The sequence below is a fragment of the Phasianus colchicus genome, chromosome 2 (genome assembly GCF_987193195.1).
Source record: "Phasianus colchicus chromosome 2, bPhaCol1.hap1.1, whole genome shotgun sequence".
Lineage (NCBI taxonomy): Eukaryota > Metazoa > Chordata > Aves > Galliformes > Phasianidae > Phasianus > Phasianus colchicus.
In genome coordinates, this window is record NC_143437.1 from 21821384 (window position 1) to 21838460 (window position 17077).

Below are 17077 nucleotides of genomic sequence, written 5' to 3' on the forward strand. Positions count from 1 at the left end.
CAGGGTCACTACTGCACTTTCTCCCCGCAAACAGCGTGGTGTGCTTTGCACCATCTTTATTATACTCTAGAGAAAGACCTTGTGAAACATCAGGAGCTGAAATACTGCAACATAGCTCTTAAAAACTGTTGTCCAGTCAGGGAATTGGACAGGCACGGCCAATAGTTCAGCAGCAGCTTCACGTTTGAATTTTGTTTGAAAGTCAAACAAAATAGAGAAGAAGGGAACACCTACAAACAAGAAGGGTAAACCCAGAGAAGCAGGCACATAAACAGTCACTGAAGGCAGCAAGTGGAAGCATTCATCTACGTTTTCACTTCTCACTGCTGTACTGTGGCAGCCTATTCACACACAAGCTTTGAAAAATGAGCATTTTGGCACGGTAAAAATCCAGTGAGGTAACCTTGGACAAGAACTGTTAGCGTATCATACAGCCTAATGCCTTGACAAGTGAGGTGTGATGTCCTACTTCACTTTTCTTCATAGAAACTTTGTACGATGAAACAACTTTGCACTATTTTCTCATGAGCTTTCTCATTTAATTTTCCTTCTGCATATAATACACCACAATATGAGAATGACACCATCCAGTAATAACTCAGCACATGTTGGAACACATTTCATGTACATTAAATTACTTATTCATAGGAAAAACAATTTTGCTGTAAGATTTCCCATCGTAAATCTCTATGAAGAAAACAAACATCAAAGCACTACAACAGTGTCATTGGCACGCTGTTGATCTGACTGAAGGTAAATTACAAATCATTAAAAACACAACTTGCATTAACAAAAAATAAAACTCCTGCATTGCAAAGAAAGAGGCTAATATCTGAAAACAAAGTGTTTCTGAAGTTGCTAATTACTAATTATTCCCTATGCAGCAGGCACTGCTTGGCAGAAATCACTGTTGAAACAACTAGAATTGAACCCTCTGTCAAAGTGAAAGCTTTAGTATCTCCTCAGCTGAACAACCAGCAGTTAAGCCTGAGAGGCAATCTTTAACTTTGAGGTAGGAAACCTGTCTACTTACCTGCTGTACAAATTTCTGGTCAATGAATCTCTTTGCAATGCTAGGCTGAAAATCCGGGCTTTCCAAAAATCTTAGGAAAAATTCATACACCAACTACAAACATGAAAGTGAGAATTTTGAACAAGTTAATAAGTACACCATCCTATGGATCTTATCCCTATCCAGACTATTCACATAATTAACTTTTACAAATGAAAACCATCATGGCCTCTAGTGCAATTTACTGTAAGCACCAAGAGCATTTTAATTCTCAGAAGATTCTAAGCTTAACAAATAAATAAGTGAAAATACCACTTTACAACAGAAATAAAGTAGAAGTATTACACAAATTCGCATTTCCTACTACATTAAGAATGCATTATGTAGAAATAAGTTATCAAACACTCATCAACACTGAGGGTAAAATTAAGTGCTCTATCAGTACTTAATTCCATAAAACCAGATTCAGAAATATTTGCTAAGCGCTCCTGAAGTCAGGTTTCAGATTTAAGCTCCAAAAATGGAGCTTACAGCTCCAAAAAATGGTCATATTGGAAAAGCTGAAGGAATACACACAAACTTTAGTGCTTGGCACAGCATTACATTTCTATACTCTGGGCATTCCATTCAAACAATAAGACCTTCTGCAGATTCACCTTCAATATCCTGCATATTTTGTAGTATATTCTTTCTATTGACTTCAAGTCCCCCTTCACTATGATCCCATAAGGCCCACAGACAGAGAGGAGATGGAGGCAGCACAGGCCTGAGGCAGCAGAGCAAGGCACAAACATGGCAGAGCACAAATCCCATACTATTGGATTCATCACAAGTCCAAGACAAACAACCGTGTGTATCCATAACAGTGGCAGGTGGGGGAGGACACATGCAACCTTCTGATTTATAAAATACACCTCAGGCATCTCTTAAGCAAGGCAGAACTGAGAGGAAAGATGTCTTCAGATTAGCTGCATTCAGGGCTTCTCATGTTTTCAATGCTTATTTCTAAGCTCAGGAATAGTTAAATAGTAAGCGATAGTACTAAAGCACACTTCAGAAAAATACAAATATACTGCCTGGACTGAGGAATAAAACCTACACAGAAGTAACATATAAAGGCATGTATTTCAACAATTTCCACTAGGAAGAGTTACTAACCCATGGCTACTCATCTCTTTCAAGCTAGAAATTAGATAAATGTTTCAGTGGTTTGTACTGAAATGGGAAACATGACTGGAGGGAGATTAACAGAGTATCATGGGAATGCATGCTGGAATTAAATTTCATTAAGTAATGACTTCGTATATTATATATTTCCATCAGCAAACACAACAAGAATAGTTATATGAAAGACGCTGGAATGAAGCCACAACATTGGAAGCTATTGCCTGACTTAAAAAAAATAATAATAAAGAACATCAGGTTATAGTAAGAAAGGGACAAGACAGATAGAGGATGAAACTAAATGACTGTGAAGTCAGTTACAGAGATAAGAAAGAGCTCTACTAAGAAACAGCAAGCTTTGAAGGTGAGAAAAGAAGGATTGGATACTGGTTCTGAATGCTAGGATGACAAAGTTCCCCAGCTAGACAGCAAAGCCACAGCAATGACAAACAAAATCCTGGGATTTTCTAGTAAGATCATGACAGAACAGAGAGAGATGTGCTGTACCTACATGCACATGCTGGAGAAAACATATTCAGATCTGAAAGGATACAGAGGAGCCAGTAGAACAGCCAAGGGCCAGAGTACCAATTGTTATGAGCCAAGACTAAATAGGTCTGTTTTGTTTACCCTAAAGGAAGGCAGGGAGGGAGGACAATTATGGCTTTTTTCCATAAATAGATATGGGAACTGGGATAAACATCCAGCAGAAGAATGAGGCTAAAGCATAATGCTCTAGCAGAGTCATAGACTAACCCCATATCGATGCCAGATTCTCAATATCTGATGACATGGCATATCTCATTTCTAGTACAGAGAAGATCAATGAGTTACCATGTGAATGCTCTGTATAATCCAGGCAACTCCAGAACCACCATTGTTGCTACTGTTCTTAAAGAGAGGAGCTTTCAGAAAAATAAACATTTAATGCTCAAAAATCCACATACAGCTATGGAAGCCACACTTAAAAATGTACAGATAGTAAAAGGTAGCAAGAAACTTTGGGATTCCTTGGGAACCTTGGGAAATTTAGAAAACTTTATCCATGGTGTCCCAAGCTGTAATGGCCATTTCTGAATAACTCAGCCTCTTACTTCTCCCCTACACTTGTGCTTGAAAACAGAGGCACAATCCTAAGTATCAGCAAGGGGAACAAGGATGGGTTCTAAACACAACAGACACTAGTTGGGAAAAAAAAATCCAAACCTTGGGGAAAAAAAAATCCAAACCAACCAAATAAACAGACAGGTATGTTTAATCTTCCTGAGCACAACTGAAGTGTTACCACTAGGAATACTAAATCATGGGGAGAATTGTTGGCTTTGGTAGTTTCAATTCTCCAAATCAGTCTGTTTGGGTAAAAGGACAAATAACTCCTACTATGTTTTGATGATTCACTGTTCATTATTGCAGAGACCACTAGAATACTACTGCTTTGAGCTAACAATTCCACCATCTACTTACAGCTCACTAAGCCCAGCAACACAGGGTGGTTCTAATGCCAGCTTGTTCAATCTAGTCTGGTTTTTACAAACCACCTTGAGTATAACTTTAAAGCTATGTCTTTCAAGTGACTCTAGTTTTTACTGAACGTCTACAGTCTTTTGTAGTGGCTACACATGTTGCTGGTAACTTACTAAGCTATTAACTGTAACATTATGTTGAAGTGAAATAACACATTCATCAGAACAGAGAACAGTAGAGTCAGATTTTTTTTTTCTTTTCCCTCCCAGAAAAAACTGGCTATGTGACAGACAACAATTTTGAGTTCTACCATCTAGGTAAAGGGTGGAGAACTCAAGAAGAGCTAAAGGGGAGAAAAAACAAACTATTTCCATTGTGCTGCACTGAGCAAATTTATTCCAAGGACCAGGATGATTGACTGCAGGAGCAGGAAATCCACTATCAGTAATCAGATAGCCTGGCCAACACTCATTTAGAAAAGGGCAAAAGAAAAAGTCAAAAGTAAAATTTCAAACGATACAACAACACAGAGCTCTTCCACTTTCCCATAGATGAGCCTAAAGCACAAAGTGAAATGGCCACAGATACCACAAGTTTTTTTTCCTGTAAGAACCACAGTTCAGTCATGTCCTAAAGTGAACTGAGCAAACATTTACAAATTTTATTCCTGGGAGACAGGAGCATTTGGAAGTCAAATGATGCCTCTACAGACTTTAGGAGATATTTGCATAGCCTTTGTGCAACTCCCCACTGCACAGGGATTCGCATGCCCCTCGTAAGGACATAAAGTATTATATCTTCATGCAGTATTTTAAGGACAGAGGGGAGCAGATGGCATACAGATACTTAGCAACTATTAATCTTCTACTCTCTATTACAAGTTGCTACATAACTGAGTACCTTGGATGATAACCTGAGAACTTGGATGATGACAAGTGATTTAGGACTGTTCAACTTTTAACTGATAATTGAGAAAAAATCAGCAGTAGCACAAATAAATCATGTCATTGATACAGCGATGCTATAAAATCACAAGATTGGTAGAGGAGAGCAACAATAGAATAACTAACCTACTGTTAGCAAACAACAATGCCTATATTGTAAAGTTCTTGAACAGAGGGAGGGAAGAATGAAGAGATATCTATTTCTTGCTCAGAAGACAAATAAAAGCTATTGCTGTTTTTGTTACTGTGACAAGAAACTGAATTGTTAGCGTTCACTTATATTTTATTGAAACCATAGAAAAATTCATCAAGTGCAGAAAACAAACCTCCTAAATAAAGAACATAATTACCCAGAACATCGATACATTTTAAAGACGTATAGATACACACACCACACTTCAACACTACAAATCACTCAAAACAAGAAAGAGAATTTAGACAATTTGGAACGCTTATGTTTTTCCATATTCATACAAGTAAAAAAAGCCTCACTTTTTTTCCCCTCTTCCAAGCACAGAAATTCAGTTATATTCTTATAAAACCAATTCTGACTTTCATACCAAAGGTACAAAATTACTCAGATATCTCAGATCAGTTCATGCCTTACAAGAAGGCTTGACAATAAAGGAATCCCGTACCTGTATGTGGGGCCACGAGGCCTCAAGAGTTGGCTCATCTTCTTCTGGATCAAAATCTGGGTTATCGCTAGGTGGAAGTGTTCTGAAAATATTAGAACTAATCTGTAATAGAAAAAATACATGTTAATGGAATTGTTTCTTTGCTTCCACAGACCACACAGAGTAACGTACTGCTTTTATTTTAAAATTACACAAAGTAACAGCAGCTTAAAAAAAAAAAAAGAACCAACAACAACCTGACTTTTTCTTTACATTTTCCAAAGGCCAATGAAAATACTAAGGAAGTAACTGATGGCTTCATTATTGTATACATTTGCAGCTAGATATGGGCATACCTACATTTTTTCTTCAAAACTAGTCAAAGAAAATTTCTGCTTCCTCCCTCTGAAGCCTGGTTTTTAACTACATGATGCCACAAGCTGAAGCTTTGTATCAGGCATGAAATACAACATGACTGATTATGAGTCAGACACAGTTCTTTTCACGTGGAAGGCAGACAATCTCAAAAATGTATCTGGCTTTAGACTTGTGAACTATTTTTCAAGATGTTCTTCACTTGTAAGAAAAAATGTAAGAACCGCTTACAGCTTTTTACCTTTCATAATTTCAAGATATTTCAAGGTTTTGGGAAGTCAAGCACACCTAACAATTGTAACCTTTTGATCTAGCACAGAGGAACTTGGAAAAACTAGCAAAAATGGCTACCGAGTTACTTTAAGTACGACCCAGTCACGTCAAATCAATTTCAAGAGAGCAGATTTAAAAGGAGGTTTTTCAACTATATACAAGTCTGGATAGAGGACCCATCTTTCAGATGTCAAAAGAAAAATAAATGTCATGTCATCTGCCAAATGCAACACATCAGATTTTAAATCATTTCAACATGAACAATAGAGAACATGAAATTAATTTCTTTTCTGCATTTTCCACTGTTCTCTCAGGAACACATTTAGCCCAATTTTTCCAATTAAATTTCAAACTCATTAGCCTTTTCAATCAAATCTGTTTCAAATAGCTGCTATCCACCCAACCCTACTAAACACAAAAGAAAGAATGTTTGACAATTTGCAGCAAATGCTACTGCACAGCTTCCATGGAGTCTCCAAGGTGTTTGAAGGATCTTGCAAAAGGACATAAAAAGATCCAGAAGTCACCCAGTTGGCTCTGCACAGAAAAATCAGCTGCTTCATTAAACAAAATACAAAGCTGTTGCATGCGCTGACTTCTGAATTCCTCCTATGCCCTTCATTCCATTCCCTGTCACTGTCTCCTGTTGGCACACATTAAAGCTGCAGACACTGCTGCTCTAGACTAGAAGGTCAGTGATGTTCTGTATGGATGGGCATTAGAGCACCATCTCCTAGCTCACACTGCAGTTTGTTGTGTGGTGTTGTAAACATAAGGGACATGAACAAAATTGGCTGCAGGGAGAAAACTGGGGAGGGAGAAAATGGGAGCCTGAGAGAATGGGGATTTTAATCAAACCCAAAAACCAAGACTTGGTTCTGTTACTTGACAATGACTACTCTTACCAGGTATGCAAGAAGGTAACCATGAAAAACATTTAAATACAAATCAATCCCTACCAAGGCTCACCTATATCTGCCTGCAAGACTTCTGGTAACATCTCTTGAAAATGCACCTTTTTATTTCTAGATGCATCTTGCCGGACTGAACCCTTTAGCACAGAGCTTCTGTTTCCACACAGAATACAACAATTTTGAGGCTAGAACAGAGTACCAATTACCAAACATATCTCTGTAGTAGAAGAATAACAACCTCTCGTATTATTTAGAACAGCCCTTTTCATTCCTAAGCAGGGGATGGGTATTATCCCAAAACAGTGATTTTAAACACACAAATCTTAACAGAGTGCTACATGCTTTTGCAGCTCCATCACCTTTTACAGAAACCCAGCATTAGCTTTCTAAACCTCAGAAACTTTTGTAAAGTGGCCTCTGAAAATGTACCAGTTAAAGTGTTGAGATAAAGCATCTTTTATTATTTGAACTGAAACAGAAAAGAATCCCCTACTTCGCACTACTTCCCAAGGAAGCTAAACATCTGGAGGGACACCAGATTCCGTTCTCATTTCTCAGTATGCAGATAGAGATATGTGATACCTTTTGAAATTCTGAATACACCACTGCTAGGATAATCCATAATCAATTTATGTTACACTTCCATGTGCTGGTGCAGAATGAGGGGAGGTTGGTAGACAAACGAGGATGAAGCAGAAATGGGGACTGAAGGGACATTCCTGCTGTGCTCCCAAACTCACTGTGTTTTAGAGCTTTCAAACCTCCCACTGATTTTAAACTTTTAGAAAGATTCATTATGCCAAACTCTAAATTGCTGTTATCTTCAGAGTACTACCAAGAAATTTCCAAACTGAGAAGCTGCTAGTTTTAGACAACTTAGCAGGGAGCTGCACCACTCCTTCAAAACTATTTGCATGCAAAATTCTTCCTCAGTTCTTAAACTGAAGACTTCGGCAACAGAATTACATGAAAGTCAGGCTGCCTGGAACACCAAATAATAATTGACAGCACATGTCCTGCACATCTGCCTAAACAGAAAGGCATCTTTGTTCCTGAGAGAGAAGGAGACCTCCTAGGAGACGACCTCACCTGCACAGATCTCAGCTCTGGATATCTGTAAGGGATTGCTGACTTTGCCTCACCAAAACACAGGCAATTCCAATGAAATCTTTGCAATCTGGAAGAAAGTGATCCCAGGCCTAGAGAGACAAGGGGCCTTGGAAAGAAATAAGCTCTGTTTCTGTCACTGATGCCACTCCAGCTTTTCTAAGGGAATTTCTGCGATCTGTCCATCCTTTACTACAAGTCAGGTGGTTGTGGGATTTCACCAAAGTTGATTTCTACTTTTTGCCTCAAAAACACTATCCTTCAAACTCTGCAAAGAACTCAAATGCTTTTTCTTTTAATGTATTAACATTGAAAACAAAAGCTTGACAAGTAAAAATAAAGATACATATTTTTTTCAAAATCTCATGGAAGCTATAAAGGAAGGCCTCAAACCTGACACACATGTTGTTTGTAGGCACAGACCCAACCAGGGTTCTTTCAGAAAGCTGGTACTTAGTCCTAATTCATAGCAAAGACCTTTTCTGCTGCCAGTTGCTAGGGAGACTAGGAATACTGTTCAGGCTTGGAGAGATCTTTTGTCTCAAGCTCTGAAAAAGCTCTCACTGAGCATTTAAGGCCTTCTTCATTTTCTGTTATTTTAAGAAAGAAAAGGAGATGGAAATTTGTTGGAAGGAAAAATAAGCATCCACAGAGCCCAATCATTTGCACAACAACAATAACCTCAAAAGAACAGCCTAACACAGTATCTCCAAGAAAGGGAAACAACTCCAATATAAAAGAAAATCTCTTCTCCCTTCAGCAAGTATGACAGGCTAGTTAGTGTACTCTTTCTTCTACCAAGAGGCTGCAGAGGACACACAGATAGAAAAGGGTTCAGGCTTAGTGCCACCAACAGTGGGAAAAGAAAAAAAAAAAAAGCCAAGAAATAGGTGGATATTCTCTGAGCACTAAGACCTTGGGTAAAAACCATTTAGTATGGAAACACAGTGTCTCTTAAAAAACAATACTACATACACACACACAAAAAAGTGTCCTAGATCTTTTGTAAAGCTTAACAAGTATCCTGTGAAACAGCCAAAACAATTAGCAGAGTTTCGATAATCTGTTTCAACAATCTCAGTCCTTGATTATACTGGTATAATTCCTACGTTTACTTCCACATGAGCTTCTCACAGAAAGAAAGAAAAAAACATTGAGGGGAAAAAACCAGCAGATTTCAGTGCTTCAGCATATAGAAAATTATAAAAGTTGCAGGCCATGTGTTTGAAACTGCCCTGCTTACCAACCTAACAGTTACTTCTGAGGTCAGCACTGGGCATATGTAAGCTTAACCAAAGTTTAGACAACTGTTAGCCTAAATGCAAGAGGCATTCAACACATTATTTTTTAAGTTCAAATCTCTAGACAAATTAATTTTGGCAATATTCTGAAACATTTTTCAAGACCTTCAGTTGTGTTCCCTGCACACATAATACAGATACAGATATAGAAGTGGTAGCATTTTAAAATGTGTATAAAAAATCTAGCAACGTCAGCAGATAATGGCCACATATTTTGTTGCTTATTCAACAAGCCATTTGCAGAAATTGCACAGTACAAGTCATTCTGTGGTTTACAACTCAAGCGGACCACTTAGGCTAACCCTGCACAGCTCTCTGAGGCCCAAACAGTACTAACAAACAGCCACACTCTGTATTTACTACTTACAGACAGTTTGTCACACTGATAAACTTTTCTGTTGACACTAGCACCCACAAGAATCCTTACCAGAAGACTTCATGCTATCGTTCCACTGACATTCTTAAATAAACAAGGACAAGGTAGCACTGAAATATTTCCATTTTCTGAATGAGAATGACTTCAAAGCATATACAGAATGTAAACACCTGCAGTATACCAATTCCTTCATTTTAATTACCCTAGAAGCATGTACTTAAGCTAATAAATAAAACATTCAAGTTGTGTTGCTTTTTTCTTTTGTTACTTTTTACAAGCCTTTCTAAATAATCCTGTAAGCCAAGTTACCATTAACAATGGTAAAACAACATTACTGTATTTTATAAGCAGAAAAAACCAACGGCAATTCTGAGTTAGATGCCATCACATCTGTAAACTGATTCATTGAGGATACTTTATTCAGTTTAGAGCATTCAGTTCCAGATTCTACTTACCATTTTCACTATGTCAGCATAAGCTGATTCAACAATCACTCCACGATTCGTTGAAACATATTCAACCAGTTCATTCAGTGTTGCTCTCTTAATTTCTTTGCCTTTCAGGTCTGAAACAGAGTCCATGAAGTCAAAGAGCACACAACACTGCTGCAACTTCTGACAGAAAAGATCTTGCTGTTCATTGGAGGTGGCATCTATAGAAAACAAAAAACCAACAAACACCTAAGTCCATAAAAGCAAATTCAGTTGACTAAAATTTGCATAATCTGTCAGATCTTTAACTGAGGAATGGTATGTTGTACAACTAGCAAAGTAATAAGCTAAGTAATACTGTGAAAAGAGAAAGATACTGAAAGTATCTGTTTAAGTATGTTACAGTGGCTCATCATTCAAAACTTGTATACGAAATATACAATGGAATCCCAAATGAAAGCAAGGTAGAAAATGTATATATAGAAAACAAGTGAATTAACTTTATTTGAAATACATAGCCTTCAGTAAGTACCAGCTCTCCCTCACAAAAAGTCACATACACAAGCAGTGCATCATACTAACCTCTCATTCATCCGATTTGTCTCATTCTGTTCCCTAATCCTTTATTATATAACCTGCTTAAAAGCTGTAAAATCAGCTTTGAAGGAACTTTGTCTTTTCTTTTTTTTTAACCCTGATGCAACATACCTCACATACTTTTGATATCATGTGATGAATGTTTCCCCTGAGAATCAACTCCAATATTTCAAAAGGATTACCCCCAAATTTTGATGTTTTTGGTCTAATTTATTACAGTCTTAGTCATGTAAGGTTTTACAGCTTTTTTGGCCTATTAGGGCAATGTGTTTGTCTACAACTTGGCCTTTCCATTTGATAGTGCGGTTTCTCTGATAGCTGATAAGCAAAATTCCTCCATTAGCATTTCACGCTAGCTGCACATCAGCTAGATCACTGAGTAATGTATACTTCACAAATAGAATACACCCTCACAATGTAAGTGTTCGAAGGCAGCCATGGTTTTAACTGAGAAATCAGATCAATGTCACAGTGCCCAGGCCAATGTTAAGAACCATGGCATCCTTTGTCTGTGTTTTTTTTTTTTAGTTGCTTGAGTTGTCAGGCTTCTTCTCAGCCACTCCAGCAACATAGTACCACCTCATCTATCAGTCACCTGGGATTTCACTTGTTTCCCTATCTACTCCCTATTTTATCTGGGAGTAAGGAATGCTTTTCCCCTGTACAACTTCCAAGACCTATCTACAGGCAGACAACCTAATCCCTTAGTTTCATTCATCCCCTGTACTATTTGTTTTAGCACTGCCACTTCATCAGAAGGAAATTAAGAAGACGAAGAAAAAACAGCAGCCTTGTAATGCTGCTGAAAATCTTAAGCTCATTTTAAAGGTTGAACAAAACACAGAAAGATCTCATGCTTCTCTTTAGCGTTTTAGGATTACTCTAACTTAGCAAGATTTAAATTTGTAAGTTTAGTGACTCAAACACATTTTGTCAGTTCCTGAAGTTTCTCAGCAAAACACCTTCCACTTCCACCAGTCAGCAATGCTTTTAACATTCACTAATGATCTGATAGAATCCTTTAATTTCCATGCAAGCAAAGAAGTTGCTGCTAAAATGGACTAAATGCAAAGTCCCAAGTGCATGCTGCATTCCACGAGTTCCAACATCAGAACACTGTACCACCTTCCCCTTTGCCATCTGACAGTGACAGTCCTATTAACTGAGCACAACAGCTCCAGGGATCTTGTAAGAAAGCTGGTGGTTATTACTCCCTCGTAAAGAACAACCCATACTATTGTATGGCAGTTCTGATATTTGAACCATTTCTTCTGAAGAAAAAATTGCAGATGCTTGTTGCTCTCAGATATCAACAAATCACACGACAGCAAAGACGTGAATCGTTCCTCTGTGCAAAATAATGAGCATCAGCTGTAAAAACATTTGTAAGTTACATAACATTTCAGCTCAGAGCTTCTAATATTCTGCAGCAGATTGCATGAGTAAGTGCAGTATCATAGCAACAAAGCAATAACAGTGACATGCTGAGGAGACAATCCAAAAAGCTGAGCTAAAGGAACCAACACAGGAGGCATTTATTTCTGATAGCAACCCTAAGCACACAGCCAGCCTCAGACAGGACTCGCATCTCCTCTAACTCTGCCTCACTACAGCTGTGCTCCACACTACAAAAGCCCAGCAGCTAGAGGCAGCACGTGTTGTGTTTGGTTGATGGTCAATAAAATGAAGCTTCATAAACCAAAATTTGGAGTTTCAAAAACTAGCAGATGTCACCTGAACATTTGCAATAGTGGTGAAAACAAACTCAAGACCTAATGCTGAAATCAAGTAACAGGAATCCAGAAGAAATAATTAAATCACTTGTTAATTTCTCTCAAACAAAGAAATCTCTGTTAGCCACTTTTCATTAGACATTAGAGAAATAGAGATCATCTCTCTCTGACCACACATCAGTCCATTCCATTAGCAATCCAATCTAGCTTAGTTAGACATTTCTCCAGATGAAAAACCAGTTCATTAATCAGTTTTGTTCCTTGTAACACTCAGAACCAAACTGAAAGAAGTATTTTCTTCTACACATCTATTTTCCACAACAACACGACATCTGCAAGAGATAAAAATGACGTAAAATAAAAATGAGATAAAAATCACCTTAATAAATAAGGTAAGAGGACAGGCAGCTCTGCTGGATCAGCACTACCTGCCTCCACCAGCGCAGGACCTGCTTGACACACAGCACATGTATCCCAGGAATGTTAGGAGAGGTGCCTTGGTAAGCTCTAGGGACGTGGGAAAGCTCCTTGGTCAGATAGCCTTCTGACCCCTAAAGCCTTGTCTTGAACTCGGCTTAACTACCTCAGCACAACAGAAGCTAGGCACTACTCTACCATGACAAACTCATGTTGCAATAGTGTATTCCAGTTCTGTGAATGAAAACCTGTGCCACCATAAATGCAACATCACCAGAGCTTGTAGTTTTAGTACTTTAGCAACCAGCAGGATGATTTTTAAACCAGTTTCAATTTAAATTCTGTGAAGATTTATACCATCCATCTGAAGTGAAAGAAGCTGCTTACCCTAAATAGCGTGAGGACCATACACTACAACACAGGTTCAAAATAGGCAGTGAATGCTTCAAGAAAAAAACCTTGTTGGCAGGCTGTACTTTGAAGTGACAAAATAAACAAACCCTGAATTCTATTACCAGCACATTCCGAAATTGCTGTATGTTGTTGGAAAAGTCACTTAAAAGAAGGGCAAGGAGGAGAGAAGGAAGAAAGCAAAACACAAGGGAGTCTAAAGCAGAAAAACAGAGCTAAGACATTTAATCCTGTTTGGAAGTGTGTCATGACACATTAATAATAAAAAACTGAAAATGGCCTACACAACATCTGATCCAGGTGATCAAAATCCAATTGCCTCAGCTTTGTTTTCTAGAGGCTGCATGGCAGAAGCACGAGTCAGGAAATTCTTTAAATCCATTCTCATATCCTTTGAAAGGCTGTCAGTAGATCTGGGGTCCTTGGGAAGGCAGTAATGAAATTCTAGGCAGCTGCAGAAAGTCAATCCTTAATCAGATATGATGGCAGAAAATCCTGAAGACAAAGCCTTCTACCCAATACCAAAAAAAGCCATTGTAAATTATGATTCCCTTTAACTGTGACTTTTTAAGGACAGTCACTGCGTCTGATCATTTGCACGGCAGATGTTAACATGTGCTTGTAACTGATGAAAATAGTTCACTGGATCCTCACACTCCATAGCACTGAAATTCTCAGCCTCTCTACTATTTACAGAAGTCTAATGATTACAGACAATACCCCTAAACCAAGTGCTTTCATACTTATGAGGTTAGCAATCTAAGTCTGAGCACAGAGTACCAAGTTAAAGGTAACATATTTATTTATATTTAAGGAGGACCCAACAAAATATAGATAGGAAACTTGACAATCCCTGATCTACCTCACCAGCACTTGAGAGACAACCATCACTGTATCACTAGCCAACAAACTACAGTGACATCTTCCCACAGTATGCTTATTTCCTATGTTTACAGGCACTCCTCCTGGAAGGAAAAGAAAGACACTTCTCCTTTCTAAATGTAATTGTTTATCCAAGATCTCCTGTGCAAAGCCAGGGAACTCAACACAATCCTTGCTTCAGCAGAAAGCAGGATCCAAACCCACAAAAGCTCCCTTCCCAGCTACACAAATTGGAAATTCCAAAAACTTACTTTCCCAGGCAGTACAAAATTAACTCACTATGTGCAGCTGTATTCAATAGTGGAGGGATTTGCAAACAAAGAATGAAGCCTTAATGACATGACACAACAGGAGCAGCACACGCACCATGGAACACCATGCTTGGTTTTTTGTTTTTTGTTTTTAATTTCCTCACCTCATTAGAATAACAACATTGCTGTACAGTCTGCTCAAAGCAGAAAGAGGCTGTTCTGGTAAACTCTGGTCTAACCCATCTAAATCAAGCACAGGGAGTTCTGCCTAACATCACTTTTACGTTTATTTTTGTCCTGTGAAGTTCTTGCTATTGTTGCAATCTCCTGAAGCACCTGAAAGGCTGGAGTGCCAGTGTTTATGTTGCAGGCATGGTAAGACATCGTTAACAGAGTTTTGATGCAACTGATGTTACAAGAGAGGACAGAATACACTTCCCAGCTCTCAGAAGCTTACGCCTGCAGCTTGACAGGCAGCAAAACAGCTGGCTGACAATGACAAGGAGAGGTCTCTCTCCCCGCTACTCCCTTGTCATGTACTCATCCCTTCCCTCCTTTGCTCCCAGTCACATCTATCCCTCAACACTGGCTCTGGAATTTGTCAGACCCTTCTGTGAGCTGCTTTAACTCAATAACATGGCCATATTAGAGAAGTTAAATGGCTTCTGGAGGGGTCTGATGATCACCAGGTCTGGCACGAGGTTAGAGATGGGAGCAGAAACTCCTCTCTCAGCTGCATCAAGCTGTTACTTCACCGTCTCATTTGTAACCATATCCTCCAACTTCATGGGTATGAGATAACTGAAAAATCTTAACTATATTTTACTTCCCTTTCTCCTCTCCCTCAGAAAGCAAACTTTAAACTCCATTCTAATGAAAGATGCAGCCCCTGTACAAAATCTCACAGCATACTTCACTATACTGATAGTCTAAAATATTATTCATTGTCCTTACATCTGTAAAAGATGTTCCCACAGTATCAGCTTTTGGTAGCTCAGCAGCCCTGCTAGGGCCAGAATTATGCACCACGTTGGGTATCCAAGGAATCCTGTCATCGGTATTTTTTTTTTCCCCATCTAGAAATATGTTGCCATCTAAGGGATAAGTGCGATTTCCTAACAGAATAAGGTTTTTTGTTTCTGTGTGTGGTTTTTGTTTGTTTGCTTGTTTGTTTTTAATGCAGTTTGGCACCATACCTTTTCCAATTAGCCACAGCCCTACAGTAGTCTACAGGTTTTGCTGGAATTCTAGAAAGAGTTGCCCTGGATGTTTTTACTAAACAGAGCTCAGATTTGCAAGTCAGATAAAGGAGTCAGATAAAACAACATTATATATCTTAAGAGTTAACAAGCTCTCCTCCTGAGGAGGTGGTTTGGAAGATAACGAAGCAGAACACCATTCTCAAACATGAAACTAGGAAGTCTGTAGCACATACATAAGACAGCCAAAATAAAGATTTGTGATAGGACTGAAGGTGCAGGAGGCACACTGATCGATCCTGTCCGGGACACGTATGTTCATAAACACACTTCACCTCTCCATTTCAGAAATTCAAAGGACTGCAAAGGAGCAATCAAGGCAATGTGCTGAACTGCATCTTCTACCACTTAGAGATAAACTGTTCTGCAGATGATCACCAGGCAGGACTTGCAAACAGATCCACATGAACACTACTTTAAAAATATAATACCACACCCTCCTATTTGTTCAACCATCCCCAGAACATGCATTTTATCCAACTGAATGCACATAATTCTCCAAAGAGTTGTGCAAAAAAAAGCAATTAAAATGCTTAAAAATAAAATAAAATTAAACTTTAATTTCTTTCAACTAGTTAAGAAATCACAAATTTTGCTTAAGAGAAATTGTGTATTTAAGATTAACTCCTTGATACATCCTATGGCAAAAAGTGATTTAAAAAAATCTCGCACTAAATAGAGATAACAGCCTACGCTGACTTTTATTCATATACTTTTTCTGGCTTTAAAAGTTAGCTAAGAATTCTAGGCTATGAAAAATGTTAAAGTTGTTTACTAAAAGCACTACTCGAAAGCTATCTCCTGCCCAATAGCAGCACTGCTTTGCAGTAAGTCTCATCTGCCACTCCATGTGGCCAGCAGTTGACCTTAACAAATCAGTCCAGAAAATCTGAAAAGCCTACGCTGATCCAACAACATCTGCCACAAATTTTCTCTGACATGACTCCTTGGAGTGATGGTGAACTAAAAGTGTCTCCGATCTAAATTGTTTCTACCATCTTCCAAGCATTCTTATAATCTCATATGGCTAAGACCTCTTACCACAAGAAATCCCTTGACTTTAATGAGAATTTGACTCAACCAAAACACTTCAGACAATAAGAAAGTACCCAGCTGAAGTGCTTTCCTATTTAATAGCCCTATTTCCTGCCACGTAATTACAGAAGACAACATGCAAACAGATGCAGAAAGTAATAAATTACTCACATGGTACTCAAAAAGTTAAAGATAGCAAGACTCTAGTGATCAGACCTGCCACAATCCATCTCATTTCTTCCATAATGTTCTCAAAAAGGAGGATAAAAACCATGTCAACTCCTTAAACAAAAGATATATATAAAGATATAGATACACATATGTTTAAAAAAAAGAAAGAAAATCTACCAAACCAAATGACATATCAGCCACTGGAATGGGAACATGGATCATCCTATCACACTAAACTCATCTCTGACAAAATGTACAACATGAACCTTACAAACATTTCCTCAAGAGCACCACCCATTCAGATCCTAACCGAAAGTCGGTAGCATGCAACATGTAACTCCAC

The 17077-nt window shown here is 38.4% G+C and overlaps 1 protein-coding gene across 2 annotated transcripts in view; it reads right to left on the bottom strand.

The window, feature by feature from the left end:
• The window catches only part of PPP2R5A (protein phosphatase 2 regulatory subunit B'alpha), a 39841-nt gene that overhangs the window by 11818 nt on the left and 10946 nt on the right, over window positions 1–17077 (bottom strand). For both annotated transcript variants that reach the window (XM_031595466.2, XM_031595474.2), the window contains exons 2-4: window positions 10003–10199; window positions 5223–5324; window positions 1034–1126 (exon numbers count right to left, since the gene is read on the bottom strand). In XM_031595466.2, the coding sequence (XP_031451326.1) occupies window positions 1034–1126; window positions 5223–5324; window positions 10003–10199 (392 nt within the window). The remainder of the gene's footprint in view (window positions 1–1033; window positions 1127–5222; window positions 5325–10002; window positions 10200–17077) is intronic.